This window comes from Ambystoma mexicanum, chromosome 6q (assembly GCF_040938575.1).
Source record: "Ambystoma mexicanum isolate Mex_15411 chromosome 6q, UKY_AmexF1_1, whole genome shotgun sequence".
NCBI classification, from domain to species: Eukaryota; Metazoa; Chordata; class Amphibia; order Caudata; family Ambystomatidae; genus Ambystoma; species Ambystoma mexicanum.
The window spans coordinates 1,475,202,337-1,475,223,344 of NC_090937.1; the positions used below are offsets into that span (position 1 = coordinate 1,475,202,337).

General features: G+C 43.1%; 1 protein-coding gene across 9 annotated transcripts in view; it reads right to left on the bottom strand.

Moving 5' to 3' along the window:
* Positions 1 to 21,008, bottom strand: part of KRCC1 (lysine rich coiled-coil 1) — a 520,596-nt gene that overhangs the window by 73,128 nt on the left and 426,460 nt on the right. For 6 of the 9 annotated variants that reach the window (XM_069632191.1, XM_069632194.1, XM_069632189.1 and 3 more), the window contains one exon: positions 5,184 to 5,462. The exons of the other annotated variants lie outside the window; for them this stretch is intronic. In XM_069632191.1, the coding sequence (XP_069488292.1) occupies positions 5,184 to 5,462 (279 nt within the window). The remainder of the gene's footprint in view (positions 1 to 5,183; positions 5,463 to 21,008) is intronic. 9 annotated transcript variants of the gene reach the window in all.

The window sequence follows — 21,008 nt, forward strand, 5'->3', positions numbered from 1 at the left end:
TGTAATGTTAGCAAATCAAGAATCCTTATTTTCAAAAACACGAAAAAGAAATCCCATCTTATGAAATGGACCATTGATAATGTTAACATTCCTGTGGACACAAGTTTAAAATACTTGGGGTATGATGTGAGAGACTGTCACTCAAAAAATATGTGGAGAACGAATCTGAATGCCAAAATATGTGTATTGAGTGCACAAATGAAGATTGTATATGCTAAATTCTGTACATTTTCAATGGGTCCCCTACTCGAATTCTATCTTTTAAAAGTAGAAGCCATTATACTGTATGGTTTAGATTTATGTCTTGTTAACATTGATGCTACACTTGACCAGATACATGGTCAACTATGGTAGAACACACTAAGAATGTCCGATTCATTACCGAATTGCATGTTGCGACAAGAGCTTGGTCTAACTGCTCTTTCTGCCAGATATCACTGGCACCAGCTATCCAACCTTGCAAAGATGCTCTTTCCTCTAGAAAATTCACTTTATACAGACTTTTCCATCATGTTGAATAGACAGAATCCACCTTCCGTGGTATCCTTTTATAATACCATGACTAAATTGCTTAATGAATTTGCACTAAAACCTAGTGATCTTGAACATCGCTACGCCGTTGTAAAAAAAAAAGGCTCTTTGAGCACGATTGGGCGCAAACACTAAATGAGATGCACACAAAGAAATTGTATGTGGAAGGTTCTGTATTTGCTTTGTAGCAAACTATAATACTTATATTTAAGATTTAAGCTCAATCAACTGCACACATTAGAGAAAACAAATAACTGGGATAAGGGAAATTCCTTGGGTAACAAGGCATTATGCCGCTTTTGCAACGATGACGATCAAAAGGAAACTTTAAAGCACCTGACAATTTTTTGTACTCATTTCGTAGTTTCTCTTCACTAATCGGAATGGAATTACTTGGTACAACACAAAATTCTAGAGAGTGGTGTTGGAAGATGTTCCTGTGGGGGTTCTCATGTAAATCGAATTTGGCACTAACAGAATTTCTTAAAATTGTGGTGCAAGAATTAGATTATAAGTATGCACTTGTAAAAACTTAATGAATTTGTGGTTAATATGTTACGATTGTACTGAGTTATCCTAATACTGATTTTGATAATAGTTTAGGTTCAAAATCATATTGAGCTCCCTAATGTAAGAAGAAATTTAAAAAAATTGTTGACATTATATGTTTTTACATTTTTGTAACGATGTAGATGACGTAAAAGTTTGTTAATCAAACTAATAAACAACTTTTAATAAAAAAATACCTACTTTAATCCTGTTTGTAATGAGCTGGATTCTCTTATAGATGATAGAAAATATATCACTGAAATGTCACCGTCAATATCCTAAGTGGCCAGTCATTGAAGGGCGCAATTCTAATCTCTCATACAACCTTGCTACTTGCCTCGCAGTTCTTTAACGTTATGCCCTGAATAGTCTCTGTGTCTGTCTGTTAAGCCAGGACATTAGTTCATGTTTAAATACTGTAACTTCATTTGATAACTCGGGACGACATCTGCGTTACTTACAGTTCGTTACTTTCAGACAGTCTCTTATCCTTTTTTTACTCCTTTTATTGTGTGGAAGTAGTGCAGGGTTCAGGTAAGAACTTCATATGCTCCCCAAATGATTCAGCACCGTCACACGGAAGCTTCTCTGTATGGCTTCTCACTTTAATCGTAGCATTCGGGAAGCTGTGACTTTGAGAAATGGATCGGCCCCTCTAGACGTCAACCACATCTGATTGGTTTGTTCCAAATTAGCCTCTGAACCATTGGGGAAGAGAGTCCTCCTCTTTAGGGCGTTACTTACGGCCCGATTGGTCCTGGGACGAGTCAGCTGTTACCCATTAGGTGTGTCTCCTTCTTTCGATGAACGGAGCATTGACACGCCTCCCCTTCGGGGAGTGGACAGTGACTTCTTTATACTTCTGATAGTGCAGCTGTTCCCCGGCTGCTGGCCCCTCCTCAGACGACGAACCGAGTGTGAATGCGACTCTGTAACGTTGATGGGAACGGCAGTTATGAATCAAGCCGCTCCGTATACAGTCTCTCCAAAACTTCCTCGACACATTTCACACACGATAACCATTATTTCTCACAAGACTGCATCTTTAGTAAGCGCAACGACGTAACGTTTTCCAACATCAAAACAACGCACTTCTTTTAACTTTGCTAATACGCCCACTCATAATGGACGTTTTTCGTTTTCTTCCTCCTCTGTGTCCTGGTAACCAACAACAACAGATAGATTAGAAAAAAGAACCTTGTCTATGCAAGATTGTACATCATTGGGTATAGAGGCTGTCAATCAATCAACCAAGACTTAGCCTATTAACTTCAGCCTTTCCCAGAGCTGCATAGCTTGTAGTTGACAGTCTCCTTTTAGGATGGCTTTCTCACAGTCTCCCTTACTCATCAGCTGTGTTGATTTCACTGATGCTGCCTCGTTCTTGGAGCCAAGGACAGTACCACGGTGGCTTGTGATTCTCCCCACCTTGATTATTGACGCTGGAGGGTCCCAGGTATCTCTGACACACAATGCAGGATTCTTCAGCCTGTTTTCCTGGTCTGACGTTTTCCAATCTCGAGGATTCATGAAAGCAACGGTTCCTTGTCGAAAAGGTCAAGGGAACTTCCCTCCTTACGAACCCCTTCTGTTTGGCAGTGTTTCTTCTCTCGTTAAACTGCCATCTTGGAACTGCTGTTTCCTCGCTCAGAGTGTGCTGTCGTGCGCCACCTTTTATCTGTGTGGGGAAGCTTAATGGAAATCAGGTGTGTGATGGTCAGTAATTGCCTGACTTTGCCTGACCATTGTAGTGGGACACGTCAGGTATACAGCTCGGATGTGGGTCTTTTTTCTCTCATAGCGGGCAGTCCATGAGAACGTGTTTGTGTTGTAAAGGGTGGAGGGGGGGTAGTGTTCCTAAATATCCTATGGGGTAAAGGTGTTATATGTAAGGTGATACCGTGTCTCACCATCCGGTGTCCCATTCCTCGTAGACCCCTCACCCAGGTGATCCTCCCACACTGGACAACCCCCAGGAACTGGATCCAAAAGCGATGGCCGTGTCCTGGCCACATGGATGACAAATCTGTGGGGACTAGTCAGTGAGACACCTTCTGGTTTCTCACAGCCAATGAGGGCATATTTTCAAGATATAGGCATCATGAACATGTGCTTCACAGTGGCAGCCCAAGATATACGTAGGCACCCTCATGAATCTGTTTTACAGTGGTAATTCTGCCGTATAGGTGAGCATAGCCAGCATGGACACAAGCTCATGTTATACGAGATATTTTGTATTGTACTTTCTGTTGCGCCCTTATGCCTCTGGGTTATATGGTGTGCTATATAAATTAAATTAAATAAAGTTTTACAGGGCTATGCTGGCATAGATTGTATGCACCATCACAAATGTGTTTTATGCAGTGCCAATGATGCCATATTGTGGGCACAGGCATCATGAAAATAGTGTACAATTCTCTTGTTCTGCTGGATTTTTCCATGTGTTAACCAACAGAGAACATTGTAAAATGGCTTTTTACACAAACATGCATTATAGAGCGGGGAGACTAGAGCCATCTGAAAGTCCAGGAGAGAGATGTTGAGATGGCTGAAAGCCTCTTCAGGCTCTTCTTAGATACTAGCAGAAACCATACCAAGAAACTAGAAAGGAAACCACAAGCCTACAGTGGGCTATACCCCAGGAAATCTCAGGAAGCAGAGATCAAGAAGGGTAACAAATAGCCTGTTGAGATGAAAGCTTTGACCCAGGGAACAACCCCACACTGGTGGGTTATAATATCACTGCTTGACAACGTTCCTAGTTAAGGAGGCAGTAATACATAACGGCAAGGAGAAGAAACAAATGCTGGTAGCATCCTGGGTGCTACATCCCCAAGACTGAACTGAACCGGACACTATTTCCATGAGATTGCAGAGTTCCAGCTCACATTAGCAAGCTGTAACAGTGTTATGAGCCCCCGGAAAGGGTAAGGGCCCTAAAGGGGGAGTGTCTAACACCCATTACCGCCAAACCAATGCAGGATTAAAAAAGCAAATAGCGCAACTCACCCTCATTTGATCGAGGCAGGCATGGAGTGTGACATGAGCTGAAGATGTAAACAATGGCAGCGCCAGGGGTTCGTAGAAAGGGAAGGAAGGATAAAGCAATCTGAAATTGTGGACTGGGAGGAGGGATCAATGACCTGAGTTAGAGAAGCACAATGCCATCAGCTTCAGTAGGGGAGCCATCATCAGGATCACTGCCCTCATTCTAATCACACCCTCATCTAATAAATTCCTGGTACAATCACACCACCATCTCACGCACTGGCCTGTGTGCCTTCATCCTTTCTCAGGCTGTCAGGAAAACAGAGGACTATGATGTTTGATCCAGATAATGGGCCTCCTCATTCCGCTGACGGGCCCGGCTACCTACATCACAATAGTAAATGGGAAGATGGCCGTGAGGCCGGACTGCCTTTTTAATCGGTGGCTAAAACCGTTTCCTACATCGTGGCTGTCGACTGACAGCCAACGTTTCAATGTTGTAATGTATATTAAACTAGCGTCTGACGTCATCATTGTGATCGGGTCAGCAGAGTCTTTGGAGTCTGTCTTTGTTTCTCTGAGGAGCTTTTCTATTGCTCTTGCCTGGAGGCAGAGCACACCTGCTGCAGTGCTATAAGACTCAAGACTCTCCGCGGAGCGGACGCAGAGTCAGGAGAGTCTTGGGAGTCTTTGGAGGAGAGGTTTGCTGTAATGGGAGACTCGCAACTGCCCAACCTGTCCCAGAGAAGAGGAAGAGTCCTCCAACACCCTTGGACCTGACTACAGCTGCGTCCTGGAGCAAGTGACACACTGTTCATTTCAGAAGCTGCTCCTCACCCTTTTCAATTAAGGTTGATTCCGGATATTAACACTAATTCTAACATTAACAGTGTGACAAGCACGAAAGTAAGCCGTACCTCGCCCTCCAATTGTGCTCCTACAATCAGTACGTTTTCTCACAGTTCTACACCAACCACATCCAAAACGTCGCCAATAGTGATTAACTCCATATTATCCGCTCCCCATAATGTAGGAGCCTGGCGGCCCATGCCCCCGCCATGCGCACTTAATAACAGCGTCCAAACAAGGAGACCGCCTAAAGAGCAAACACTTACGGTGACCCAGGACGCCGTGCACCCGTCGTGGGCTCCTGGGGGGCTGGTGGATCGGGACGCGGCGGCCGTCGCCGGCTCGTTGGGTTTATCGGGCGGGTGCTTCGTTGTTCCTTCTCTGCACATCCTGGTCGCGCATGCGCCGTCTGCTCATGAGGGGCTGCGGCGTGTTTCTCCTGGGAAGCAGGTGGACGATCGGGAAACGGAGCCCCCTCTGCATGCGACTCCGTTTTTTTCGGCGTCGGATATTTTTGAAGACTCACAAGCCCCTTATGACATGGCCTGTAAAACGAGTGAGAAACATAATGATACTTCAAAGAGCTTGTTTAAGCTCAAACTGAAAACATTCACAAAAAAATGCCTCAGGTGTCAGTGAATGAGCAGATCCATAAAGAATGCCCATTGACACCCCATAACGAAGTGTTTGCCTCCTGTGAGCCCTCCTGTGAGCTCCAATTAATCTCAAAGGAGACAACAATGATCACAGATGTAACATGCCCCAAAACATGGGATCTTGCCCCAGAAGCGACAACTGATGACATTTTACATACCTCTTGTGGGAGCCTTGACCCTGGGGAAAGTGCCTCTAGTGGGCAAGTGAAGGAGACCAGATTTTCGCCTGTCACATCTACTCTATATCTTACAAGTCCTGAAGTCCCTTTGAGCAATGGACCGACAGAAGACGAAGAAGGTAAGTGCACGCTGGGAAAACTTCCTTGTCGGACACCAAGAATAAATTTACTTGAGGTGGTGAAAAAACTCCTACAAGACCTAACTAAGATCAAACTAACGCGCAATGGAGCAAAACATGACAAGGCTTCAACACCATTTAGCCCTAAAATACCGGCTACAAACGACTTGCATTCAACAAAAACGAAGCCCACAACTGACATTACGGGACGAAGTGCCCCGTCTAAACGCAGAAGGATCGAAGATAGTGACTCTCCAGGCATTTATTGCTCTCAACAAAAAGCATGGAAGGTCTTGAAACAAAACACAACACCCTTAAAACAAAGCAATGAAAGATCAGTGCACAGCAGTACAGAGGCAGTTTTGAGTATGAGCCCAGTGAACAATGTAAAAGAGTCCAGTTCAGACGACGACTCCTCCGGCTCATCGATCATAGAACAGGGGTATGTTACAATTCGAAGATTACAACACAAAGGGAAATTAAGAAGACCTGAAGGATTCCTGAATCAGGCCGAACTAATTATAAAAACTGTGCGAGAACTGTAACCGATTCTAATATCCACAATGTCAACGACCCTGTGTCCGTTCATTAAATTATACAAACAAATGAAGGACAGCTTGAACGACTTAACTACATTGGTCGCCCTGATGAACTCCAAAGTATTCAATCAAATGTTTTATGAATCCACAAACAAAATTGATTCTTCTCTTTCCTCCTAGCAGTCCAAAAACAAAACAATAGCGATGACAAAAAACTTCTGGCCGAAGTGTGTAAAGGTGCTCTTGGCTTATTACGTCAACAAAAACATCATTCATGTGAGGGAAGCTGTCAATAGGGTAGGACAACCTATGTGTCACCTGGAAACAAGAACGCAATGAAAAGCACAGCTAACAAAAACTCAAACACAAAACAAACACAGAGTCAATGGATAAAGAACTAATTACCAACGAGAAAGAACACCCTCTGATTGGAATCCATTAACCATCTAAGAATGTGGACTCATCGCAAATGCCCACGGACGCAGTACCACCTACCGCTGCCATACTTAAAAGCCCTTCATACAGCGGAAACGGAGTACCTGACAACCTACAACTACTTCCCACTTTCTTGGATCACGACAGAAGCTTGGAAATCGTGAACACGTCGGCGGCCGAAATTATGTCCTTTGCTAGTGCGTTGGAAAGTGTTCAAAACACTGGAAACACTGCAAATGTCGACTTACAACTTCCTTCTACCTCAGCGGACCTCAGAGGCCGAAACATCGATCCTCAGGGTCCTGTGATGCTGGTGATCCTGATCACAAATTCTACGGTAGACGTGTTTGCGATCTTTAAAGCACCCGAAAAAGAAGTCTGAAAAACTGCACATCCAAAACCATTGCAAATCAAAAAATCTAAAAGGGAAGAAAGCTCGGATGACCAATAATTCGAGAAAATTCCTTCGAAACATCAAAGCTGTAAGCTTTACTTTAAATTCAAATGCCGTTTGCACACAGGCAACATCATTGGCGCCAAATAAACCGAAGGAGGGTGGCTCAGAGCAAGATGCAACGCCAGACATGCCTTTACCTAACAATGAAACCCTTATCAATCTCTTGGATTTATCTACCTATGACGACGAGGAAGCAGAGGACGTTAGGGCTGACCAAGAAGCAAAAATTGTTGATGGTGAAGCAGCCAAAATGATTGTGCTTTCCGACTAGCCACACATTCCAACGTCTAAACCATCAAGAGTATGCACGATAGTGCATTCCGCCTTCAAATTGCCAATAATGCCTGAAAAACCAGAGTCCCACTTTCGGGACTCTATGTCAGAAATGGGACAAATTCACTGCGAATCATACCATCGAGACAATATAGCTGTCAAAGCAAAAAGTGGTTTTACACCCAACCATTGGAAATGAAAACGTATGTACTCTCAAAACAACGCCCAAGACGGAAATGTGAGTAACAAAAACAATAGCAAACCACAGGAGTGCGCTCTCATGGTTCTGAGCGAAACCAAGTCCAAAATACACATATTGTGAAAAACAAAAACGGGAAGCAAAACACAAATAAACCTCTAAATGCCAGGTATTGTTTACGCTTAGAGAGCATAGAAGATATTGAAGATGATCTGTCTCTCAATCGCAACAACGTTCTACAATTACTACATTATGTGCCGAGTCTGCAAATGATTAACACAAACGACATAAAAATTGTGAAATTTAAGGAGGACCAAAATGACGCAGTGAAGCTCCATATCGACTCTAGAATAATATGTAACATCATACTAGAGGCTGCGTCAACCTCAATATCAATGGGCTTTGACATTACAGAGATACATAATCATCGAGAACCTGAAGTCAAACAACTCAACTCAGACACAAAGACCTGTCTTGGCAGATCGCGAAACCAAGTGGTAACGCAGAAAGGCTTGAAAAACCTTCAATCCGAGAATGATGTCAGCTGCCAGAAAGAACACAATGCAAAAAACAAAACACATCAACAAGATGTAACAAGAATCCCCCAAGTGACCAAAATTAGGGAACCTATTAAGATAACCTTTGTTATTTTATTATTATTTATTTGGTTTGGCTGATAAAATCAACCTTTCAAATACAACAATATAGAAACAATTACGTTCTAAAAAGATTTTTTATTTCCAATTTCAATTACCAAAACATTTAGTTCATGAAACACATATTTAAACATACTAATATGCAATTTAAGATAACAATAAGGAGATAAGATTAGTCCAAAAATTTAAGATACATAGATCAAAATGGTTAAATGTTAAGCAGACGGTCAATCAATTTCATTGTAGTCATTTGGTAAAATGGTGCTTAAAAATTGCATTATTGCCACTCTGATTGCTAATTTCTTGCTCCTGAATAATTTTATCCATATTTCATTTTCATCCATTGGGGTATAAACACATAATAGGTTAGTAAAATGGGTATTCCTTATTGGAGATTAAAGCAGGGCAGCTCACTATTAAGTGCTGCAGAGTTTCAAAAGAATTCATGTTGTGACAAAATCGACAATAAATTGATTCCTTAGGAGCAAGGCCTCTCCTCACCAGTATTTCCATTGTCGGGAGAAGATTAAACCTAAACCGCAGATATAAATGCCTAATGATTGGCAAAGTGAATTTAGCCAGATAATCTGCCATTGTCCGTAGTTTTTTTGGCCCGAACCACTGTTCATTAAAGTCCTTGTAAATGCAGCGTTTGGCGGTGTTGCATATCCAATCATACTGGAATAGCTTTAATTTGGCTCGGTCAGGGTTCGTTAACAGTGGTATATCAAGAGATATGGATGCATCGGCTAGAGCATTCAACACAGAAGTACGCCATTTGGATACAAAGAAAGATGATGAACCCGCAAGATGGTACGCAACTGTGCTTAAGATATTATTGTTTGTCAGTCCCAATAAACATTTTCTGAATAAGGCACACAACTTCCACAATGATTGTGTAAATAGCGAAACCAAACCCAATTCAAAGCGGATCATGGGAAGAGGAGTACATTTCGGAAGTTTCAAAACGGACCTCCAGAATCGTGCTTCGCATAGATCCCATATGTTATTCTTCATTGGCATTTTAGCATCAACTCCATACAGTAAAATTGGCACCACTTTTGCTTGATAAAACGCCATGATGTGACTGTATGAAAATTTACCATACTTATACACTAGTATGTTAGCCTGAGATTTCAATGTATTCAATTTTAAATTCAGGGAGGCAATATAGGCAGTTTTGCTAGTGGTGTTGTAGATAGTTAAGCCTAAATATTTATAATTTGTAACATTCATTAATGCAACATTTTGTAGATGCCACTTATATTTTTTTCCATGGGAAGTGTTTTTGATTTTTTGACAGACAACAACTTGTGTTTTCTCTAAATTGATGATAAGGTTATTTACTGAAGAGTAAGTGCATAACTTGTCCAATACGTTTTGTAACCAACTTGGTGTCTGTGACAAAAGGACTAAGTCGTCCGCGTACAACATCCAGGATATACGTTGATGGCCCAGTTTTGGAGAATCACTAATGATGTCTGCAAAAGATTCACCAAGATCAAGGATGAACAAATTGAACAAAAATGAATCGAGGATACAACCTTTCTTAAGTCCTCTCCCTGTAAGAATCATTTTAGAGAGTAAACCTTCCATGGTGAGCCGGACTTGTATTGAAGTGTTGGTATGAAGTTGTTTTACAATAGATATAAGAGACGAAGGACACGCAAAGTAAATACATTTCTGATAAAGTAAATTGCGATCAATTGAATCAAATGCAACAGTGAAGTCAATAAATGCCAAGTATAGCGGTTGACTCCGGGCTGCACACTGAGAAGTTTGATGCCGTTGACCTGCCTTCGTTTTAGTCAATTGCATTGCATAAAAATGACTAAATCTTTTCAAAGATGTTGCATTCCAATATAATCAATTACCACCAGGGTTGACTGTTATAAAATCTAAAGTCCTTTGAACTAGCGGAATATCTGCTAATTCGATTACATTCCAGTACATTGAGAGGCTGTTATGGTCACTCAGTGTTGTTGGATTTATTTTGAAATCAAAAACTTCAGAAATAAAAAGGTTGGTTCACATAAATGTAATCAATTATGGCCGAGGTATTACCTCTGTGCCACGTTGGTTGCGGGGGGATATCGCTAACAAATGAACCATTTAATATTTGGAGTTTGAGCGCGTCAGTGATTCCATAGCGATAATCTACTATTGTACTTGTTTTGATCAAAATAATGCAAGTTTAAATCTCCTGTTATGATGACATATAAAATGGTCTTATCGAGATATACTAGTTCCATTAGGGAATTCATGTCTCTCATGAATAGATGGTCGGAAATGACAGCTGGTTTCCAATATACATTTATCAGGGCGTATGATATGTTGGCAACATTTAGCTTTATCATCTGCATGAAGGGATTTGGATATGACCAATCGCCAGATGTGAATAGCGGATCTTGTTTAACAGCTATAAGGAGCCCTGATGTTGGTCTTCCTTGATTTAATTTTTGAGCTAGATTCAAATGGATATTATATTTATCCCAGGTGGGGACAATGGTGAGCCACGTTTCTTGAAATGTGGCTATATCAACATTGTCAATGTTTGTGTCAAAGTTATTTAAAAGATGGCGGAACCCTCTTGTATTCCAACTCGTCAGAGAGACACGAGTTCGCTTTATGGATTGACTTAGTTAATGCATATTCTGGTTCAGATGACATTTGCAAGTTAATCCGGATCGTTCTTCAGAGATGTGGGTAACACTCTTTACTTTGTCCTTTCCATGAGTAACTACAGAGTGAAGGATTTACTGTTGGGTCTTTAGATGGAAGTTGATTCACTTCAATTATGAATCCTAGATAGTAAAGATGATTTTTGGCTGACCATATTGTATTGACACCCACTCTGGAATTAATCCACAGTTTTACCGAAGTGAGAATATGTGGATCTTCAAACTCCACTAGTTGAATGTCTACAGAATTGATGTCTTACAATTCCGGAATTTCTGCAAAGATGGTAAGGATGGATTTACGATTTAAGTCATATTGGACATTTGGAGGTTGACGAAATGAGATGATCAGCGAATGTAATGCTGGTCGTTTTGAGTCACCTATGAGTGTTTTTTCCTTTGTGAGGAGTCAGGTTTATCATTAACAGGTGCTTGGACTGTTGATGTTTTCATATCAATGGAGTTTGCAATAGATCTTTCTATAAACCGTTGAAGTTCTGGTACTAAAGCTGAAATGAGGTTTTTGCCTTCAATGTCAGAGGTGGCTTGTGCCACCATTCCTGTTAATGTTGGTAATTAAATTGAGTGAGTCTGATTGTTGACACTGATGGAATTAGGCCCAGAAGATGGTTGAGCCACAGGATGAGCATTAGAGCACTTAAATTCACTGATAGGTGCTTGATGATTGTGTATAACTCTATCTGATGAACATATCGCATATTCCTGTGGCTGTGTTTTTTTACCTGACTCGCAATGAGAAAGATATTTTTGCGCTGGTTGCGCTGACATATAAGCATCAACTGCATGCCGAATCGCCTTTCTATGTGCTTCACGGATTTGCTGTGAGGATCCATGTAAGAGAATATCTTGATCAATGTGGTTCTTAAATCCATGTACTGTGCTAGTTGAAGTATGGTCTAAGCTGTGTGCAGTGAGTATAGATCCATTTTCAGCAGATCTCACTTGAAGGTCATCAAATGACGGGCTTGCCTTGTTTGTGCTGTTAGCATTATCTTGACAGGCTAACGCCTGGAGAGGATATTTTTCTCAAGATTGCATTTGAAGACAGTATGGCACCCTTCTGCGGAGCTGATAAGGATCTGATGAATCGTTTAGTTGTGGAGGTACAAACATTTTTGGAGGGAACCATATTTTTTGTTTTCTTCTTTTTCATGGGCCCTGCACGCTTTTCCAGTTTTGAATTGGTATTAGGGGTTGAAAGAATGGGTCATTCCTCAACCTCAAGAAGCAATGGATTTGCATTATGATTTGGTCTCACATCCATGGAATTGTCTTTCTCTGACTCGTTTGCACTCAGAGTTCTAAACTTGCCAACATCTCTAATATGCAGTCCGTGTTTTTTTTCGGATGATGAACTTGATGATTTTTTAAAAATATGGGAGCAATGTGTAGCGGTACATGGGGGGTCGACACTTGGAAGAGTTTCTACACCATCCTGTTCGAACACAAGTGGGGATTCTAGTGACTGGAGCTGGATTTCTAAAGCCTTAGCTGTTCAGAACCAAAGCTAACGTTGCAAATCAGAACCACCGAAACTCATTAAGATCGGATGTTGGAAAACTCGTGGCTCCGTACATTTATTTCAATTGAATTGGTTGGGAAATCTGCACATAGCATGCCTGCAAGAAACCTGGCTTGTGGAGTGTCCAACCATAGAAGGATTTGAAATTGTCCAAAATACTGCAATTAAAAAGATCAAGGGTAGGCCCATGGCGGGCTTAATGATGTTTGTACAAAAGAAGTCTGGTTACAAAATTCAAGAAGCAAATAAAATCACACCTTACATTCAAAAAACATTTTTGGTTGCTGAAGGTGTAACAAAAAAAATGAAAAAGATCGTCTCTATGTCATTAACATCTTTTAGCAACACCATGCAACTGGCATATCAGCCTTTGTTGATCAAATTACATCTATAATAGACCAAATTCATGAGTCAGAACCAGCTCTGAAAATTTTGATATGTGGAGATCTAAATATTAACTGCCTGGAGTTATCTAACAAATCATGACATGGAAACGCGGCAAGAATGAACGCAGCTGAGCAATGGTGTTCCGAGATGGAACTGAGAAAGATACAAATCCTAAACGGTAACACCACAGGTGACATACCAGCAAAAGCAACCTGGAAGAGACAGTCGCAAGAGTCAACGCTGGACTACTTTTTCGTTTCTGAAGCATTGCATATGCGTGTTAAATCGCTACAGGTAGTCCCAAAACTGGAAAGCGCCCACATTGTCCAAGCCCCCCCCTCCACCGCAATACCTCGCGCTTCATAGCGCGCCCTCAGCCCCACTACCTGATTACCCCGGGACTTCCCTCGTCCTTCCCGCCTCCCATCCCGCCCACCCCGCTCTGATTGGATACCTTGCTCAGAGCCTCCCTACCTAGTCAGCTGCACTGCTCACCCTCGGCTCTTTAGAACGCGAGAGAGGCGAATGGTCAGCTTCACTTTTGACCCTCCATCCCTCTGGGCATCCGTGGTAGCCTTTTTCTATTGTCCAGGGCCCCCCCTCCACCGCAATAACTCACGCTCCATAGCGCACCCTCAACCTGGGCCTTCCCTCGTACATCCCGCCTCCCATCCTGCTCACCCCCGCTCTGATTGGTCCAGACAAAAGGATTCCCCTCCATTGCCAGTTCTCCCAGGGCAGCCCCCTGCCCGGCAGCCCATCGGCTAAGGACCTGAGGCAAAGGATGACTCCTACAGAGATGGCTCCAGATCGTATCTGCAGGTATCCGCAGGAGAAGCAAGAAGACAACAATAAGTAAGTGTGGCAAGGGCGGGGACTGAAGCAATTACTTCACGCCATACTTCCCTACCACTCAACCCCAGAAGCTAATCTGTCGCGGAGTAGTTTGCATTTAGAAAGTGTTCCCTATAGCATATCTGTGGCATAATTGCATTTAGAAAGTGTTCCCTGTAGCATATCTCTGGCATAATTGCAATTAGAAAGTGTTCCCTGTAGCATATCTCTGGCATAATTGCATTTAGAAACTCTGCCCTATAGCATATCTGTGTCACAATTGCATTTTGAAAGTGTTCCCTGTAGCATATCTGTATCAAAATTGCATTTAGAAAGTGTTCCCTGTAGCATATCTCTGGCATACTTGCATTTAGAAACTCTGCCCTATAGCATATCTGTGGCATAATTGCATTTAGAAAGTGTTCCCTATAGCATATTTGTGGCATAATTGCATTTAGAAAGTGTTCCCTATAGCATATCTCTGGCATAATTGCATTTAGAAACTCTGCCCTATAACATATCTGTGGCATAATTGCATTTAGAAAGTGTTCCCTATAGCATATCTGTGGCATAATTGCATTTAGAAAGTGTTCCCTATAGCATATCTGTGGCACAATTGCATTTAGAAAGTCCGCCCAATAGCTTATCTGTGGTGTGGTTGCATTTAGAAAGGGTCCCTAATCGTATATCTGTGTTATAATTGCATTTAGAAAACCTACCTAATAGCATATCTGCGGTGTACATTTGAAAGTGTTCCTAACAGCATATCTGTGATATAATTACATTCAGCAAGTCTGCCTAATAGCATATCTGTGGTATAATTGCATTCAGAAAGTCCACCTAATAGCATATCTGTCGGGTAGTCTACAATTAGAAAGTGCCCCTAATAGCATATCTGTGGTATAATTGCATTCAGAAAGTCCACCTAATAGCATATCTGTGGGGTAGTCTACATTTAGAAAGTGCCCCTGATAGCATATCTGTGGCATAATTGCATCTAGAAAGTTTGTCTATAGCATATCTGTGGTATAATCGCACTTAGAAAGTCTGCCCAATAGCATATCTGTGGTGTAGTCTACTTCTAGAAAGTCCGCCTAATAACACATCTGTGGTGTAGCTGCATCTGGAAAATCCACCTAGTAGCATATCTGTGGTCTAGTTGCATTCAGAAAGTCTACTAATAGCATAGAGGTGGTTTAGTTACACTCAGAAAATCTGCTTAATAGCATGTCCATGGTATAGTTCCACTTAGAAAGTCTGCCTGATAGCATATTTTCAGTGTAATTGCATTTAGTAAATCGGCCTATTAGCAGATCTATGGTCAGGTTGCATTCTGAAAATCTAAATAGAAACTGTGATACAGTTGTACGTCGAAGCAATGAATAATCACACCTGTGGTACAGTTGTACCTAGAAACTGTGAATAATATATCCCTGTGATATAGTTGAACTTAGAAACTGTGAATAGTCTCACCCTGTAATATAGGTGAATTCAGAAACTGTAAATAATCCTACCCTGTGGTAGAGTCGAATTCTGAAATGGTAAATAATCTCACCCTTTAGTATAGTTGAATCTAAAATTGTGAATAATCTCACCCTATGGTTTAGCTGAACTTAGAAATGTGAATAATTTCACCCTATGGTATAGTTGAACTTAGAATATGTGACTAAGTGTGACTAATATCAACTCTGGGGTTTAGTCAAACTTAGAAACTGTGAATAATCTCACCCAATGGTATAGTTGAATTTAGAAAGTGTGAATTATCGCTGTGGTACAGCGGTAGTACAGCTAACCATTGAGAGTGTGTACAACTAACATCCGGTGGTATAGTTGTAGTGGGACGGTGTGAATGAAACCAACAAACACCAACTATAACACAGCTCAAACTAACCAAAGCATGAGTCCTCCCAACCCACCAAAGGCTGCCGAAAATGACCCCCTTGCACCCGCCTCCCTTCCATACCGCCCTTCACCAACCCATTGTCATGATCTCTGCTTCCAAAAGGTCAGGGTTTTCCCAACTCCCTTGGAAGCAGATCCATAACCCAGGTTCCGAGTGCCAACCAGTCTCAATTGGGACCTTTTGGACCCAGTCCTGGCGCCAGTGGCACCAGGCTCATAAATATGCCCAGTCCCAGCGCTGGAAGCGCGGGGCTCATAATGCTTGGGTGGACTTACCTGCAGCAGACCATGCTGCTTACTTGCCTGCCAGTTGAGCCTCTGATCCTCTTCTGTTTGGAACTACTTTTCCTGTTGGGTGGGGCAGGAGCCACTCCCTAGGTTCAGAACACTGGAACTCTTCTGGAAAGCAGGAACTCTTTTCTTACCTAGGCGTGGCTGTGGAAGGAGACACCTAAGCACTACAGGAGGCTATTTAAACCACACCCGATGGATGAATCTTGCTTTGCGTTATTCTGCATCCTCTGCAGCAGAACGCTCATCGTGTCTTCTGCATCTGATCCTGGGCCTAAGGAAAAAGGCTTACCATCCTGAATCCAGTCTTCAGCAACACCTATAAAGACAAGAAAGAACAGGTTAGCATTACGGTCTTCAGTGACAGCACTTCTCTTACCTGGTCCATCGGCTGTCACCAACGCCTCGCACTGCATTCCGGCATCTGAAAGACAAAGGCTTACCTACTATTCGTGCGCTCCGGAGGTCTTCGCACTGCATTCCGGCATCTGAAAGACAAAAGCTTACCAACTCTTCGCACGCTCCGGAGGCCTTCGGCGCTGCATCCCGCATCTGAAAGACAAAACAAGGTGCGTTTAAAGACATTGGGGAACTTTAATACTCACGTGCCATTACTCCTTTCCACATCTAACCCAGTGTGTATTCCGGCACCCTGCAGCCGCTCCGAACTTGTACCTGCAAAATAAAAAGACAGTTAGAGCGCATCGTGAAGCAGGCAACAAGCGCTTACTTACGTGCTTCCAGGCACTTCTATTCATCACACGGGCTCCATCTTCAACTCACTTCAGCCCGTCATCCGCGATCGCCGGAACCCTGCAAAACAAGAGACATCATTACTAAAGACTTTTAAAGACATTAGAATTACTCGAAACATACCGTTCGTGCAGTAAACGACGGACAGCAGTCCTCTGAAGTCAAGAGGCCTGCTCCCCTTATCCAGTGAAGAAACTGGTTACAGCACCCTGCCCCGAGGCAGATGGAGAGCACGGCGTTCACCTACCTAAGGTGAGAGCGTTAACCTTTGGGGTTCTACAGGAGAAGAGAAAGGGAAGAAGAGAGAGACATTCAATAACCCAGTTCATTAATCCCATATTTTCTATCTGCAGACATCTTACCCTTCGAGTCAGACATACAGTGCACAGAGGTCCAGCCCAAAGAGCCAGCCGTGTGTTACACATCACCTTTGAAGATACGGTATACGCCCAGTCAAGACCGGCGCCTCTACGGGAATCAGGTGAGCGTTACAGAACGCAAAGCCTACCGCAAAACTCCCGTCCAGGCGCTATGGAAACCTCGGATACCGACCAGCTAGCCCAGTTACTTGGGGAACTAAGGGCAGAAGTGCATGCAGCCCGTCAGGAAACGAACGCTCTAAGAAGGGAACTGATTATTTCCAAGGAGCGAACAGATGATCTCGCTAGACAATTGCTACAGTCACAAGCCGGACAGACCCCGTTACCCGCATCTGGGGGAAATCTTCCTTCTACATCCTCTATGAATCCAGTGCAGATCAACCTACCTGGGAATGTACCTCTGGCTCCGCCCGAACGATTTTCTGGTGACCCAAAGAGGTTTGCAGTATTTATCAATCAGTGCCGGTTGCATTTCTTATGCCGGCCAGCAGCCTTTCCAACTGATCAAGCTAAAGTAGCTTTCGTGCTTTCATACCTTAGTGGCAATGCGGCAGACTGGTCGATCCCTCTAGTAAATCAAGATGATCCGGTCCTCCATGATTTTCAAGCTTTTCAGCTCAGTATGGAAAAACTGTTCGCACGACATTCACAGGGGCAGGCCTTGGACAATGAGCTTCTTTCGTTGCGACAAGGTAATCAAGACCTTTTGGCTTATATTGCGTCTTTCAACAGACTGATAGTGGAAACTCAATGGCCTGAGGACAAAAGGATTACGCTGTTTTATAGAGGTCTACGTGGAGAGCTCAAAGATGTGTTAGCCCAAGTAGTGAATCCCCCCACAAGATTGTTCGGACTATATAGACTTAGTCGTTCAAATAGATCACAGACTGCAGAACAGGAAGGCCGATCGTTCCAAGTTTGATGCTCGAGTATTTTCCAAACCGCCAACTCCTTCCAAAGGAGTAGACTCCGGGGAACCCATGCAAATAGGGGGCCTGAAAGGTCCTCTAACACAAAAGGAGCGGGAAAGGAGAAAACAGTTGCAATTATGCCTCTATTGCGGAAACTCAGGGCACTTTCTTCGAGACTGTCCGGTGAAACCTGCCAAGAAGGCAGTAGGAGCTGCAGTTACCAAAGTTACAAACTCTGAGCAGGGAAACGACCTCGCCCGACAAGAATAGAGGTCCTCTTGCCGAGCGTGAAAACCAGTTCCGTGACCTCGCATTTCGTGATACCTATGGTCCTCATTAGCCCTGATAATCCGGATCGATTACATGCAATTGAAGCTTACGTCGACAGCGGTGCCATCGGCAATTATGTGGATCATGAAATGGTTTTGAGGATGAATCTAACTCTTTGTCCCAAGGCTGTAAAGGACGTCATTACTACGGTGGATGGAACGGAGATAGCCTCCGGACCAGTAACGCATACCACTCAAGAAGTGACGCTAGTAAGTCAAGATGGACACCATGAGAAGATTGTGTTCGATGTGATCAAGGCTCCTCAGTTTCAGATTATTCTAGGAATACCTTGGTTAGAGAAACACAATCCTCTGATCGATTGGCGAGCAAGAACTGTCCAGTTTCCAGAATGTGTCTCTACTTGTCACCCTCCACCTGGTGTTGCACTGGCAGCAATTTCTTCAGAGACTCCCCTGTTACCTCCCGAATACCTAGAATATCAAGATGTTTTCCGGAAGGATCAGGCTAACTCTCTACCTCCTCATAGGTCTTATGACTGCCAGATAGACCTGATACCTGGATCTACTCCTCCTTGTAGTAGAATTTATGCCCTCACCGAGCCTGAGAACCTTCACCTTCGACAATACCTGGATCAATACCTGGCAAATGGGTTTATTCGTCCTTCCAAGTCCCCTGCTTCTTCAGCTTTGTTCTTCGTTCCAAAAAAGGAAGGATACCTTAGAACTTGTATAGATTATCGCTCCCTGAACCAGATCACCGTCAAGAATAGATATCCGTTACCTTTGATCCCCGAACTCCTGGACCAAGTCAGAAAAGCATGCATATATACAAAGCTGGATCTTAGAGGAGCCTACCACTTGGTACGAGTAAAAGAGGGCGATGAATGGAAGACGGCCTTCCGCACCAAATATGGGCTATTTGAATATCAGGTCATGCCCTTCGGACTTTGCAATGCCCCGGCCGCCTTTCAATATTTTATGAACGATGTCCTCAGAGAGCTCATAGATGTGTGTGTTGTTGTTTACATTGACGACATCCTCGTTTATTCTTCATCGGAATCTGAACATCGGAAACACGTGAAAATGGTCCTCGAAAGATTGCGTCAACACAAACTTTTCGCTAAGTTGGAAAAATGTGTTTTCAACGTGACTGAAGTTGAATTCTTGGGATTCATATTATCACCTAGCGGAGTGTGTATGGATTCAAAGAAGGTCGATGCAGTTCTCAAATGGCCATCACCATCCTCCGTAAAAGGTGTGCAAAGCATGTTAGGCTTCGCTAACTTTTACCGCAGGTTTATCCCCGAATTTTCTCGAATAGTCCAGCCCATCACTGCCTTGTTAAAGAAAAACAAACGTTTTGAATGGTCTACCGAGGCGGAACAAGCTTTCCAGGATTTGAAGACTAAATTTATCTCTGCACCAATCTTAAAACACCCTCGCCCCGAACTCCCCTACATCGTGGAAACTGATGCTTCAAGCCTTGCCATGGGGGCAGTTCTATCACAAAAGGACCCGGTAACCAATCAGTTGCATCCCGTGGCATTTTGGTCCCGCAAATTCTCGCCTCCTGAAATCAATTACACGATTACTGACAAGGAACTTCTGGCTATCAAGTCTGCCTTTAAGGCTTGGCGGCATTATCTGCTGGGGGCCCGACACAACGTTACTGTGATTACGGATCACCGAAACCTGCAATATTTGAAAACCGCAAAAGCCCAATCCTCTAGACAACTCCGTTGGGCATTATTCTTTGCCGAGTTTGACTTCATAATTACCTATCGACCTGGTACAAAAAACGGTAAAGCTGATGCCCTTTCTCGGATGGGAGTGGAAGAACACTTGATCAACCCTAAACCTGTACCAATCATTCCCGAACAAAGAATTCTGGGTGTAATCGCCACACAATCCATAGAGGAAGTTAAGGATAAAGCCAGGCAACTTGTAACTCCAGCAGACATACAGAATTGGCATCTGCAGGGAAAGGACTTTGCAGTAAAGGACAATTTATTGTAATTCCAAGAACGATTATACCTGCCCAGCACAGATTTACAGAAAAAAGTAATCTCTTGTTATCACGATTCTTTAATGGAAGGACATCCCGGTATGGCCAAGACCTCAGAAAAGATCAAGCGCTACTTCTGGTGGCCGTCTTGGAAAAAAGATATCAGAGACTTTATAATGTCCTGTGGAGTATGCGCCCAAAACAAGAGTCAAAAGGAAAGACCAGCAGGCCTCTTACGCCCTATTGACATCCCACCTCGCCCTTGGCATACGCTTTCTATGGACTTCATCACCGATCTACCTCCATGCTCCGGATACAATACGATTCTAGTAATCGTGGACTTATTCTCCAAGATGGCGCATTTCATTCCGCTCAAAGGCTTGCCAACAGCAGCAACTCTGGCCCGAGAATTTCTCGAAAACATCGTCCGACTGCACGGTTTTCCTTCGGTTCTAATTTCGGATCGAGGTAGTCAATTTATTTCTCATTTTTGGCGAAATTGCTGTCGGTCGGCTCAAATTGATGTGAGACTATCGACCAGTCACCACCCTCAGACCGACGGACAAAACGAGAGGACCAATCAAACTCTGGAACAGTATTTACG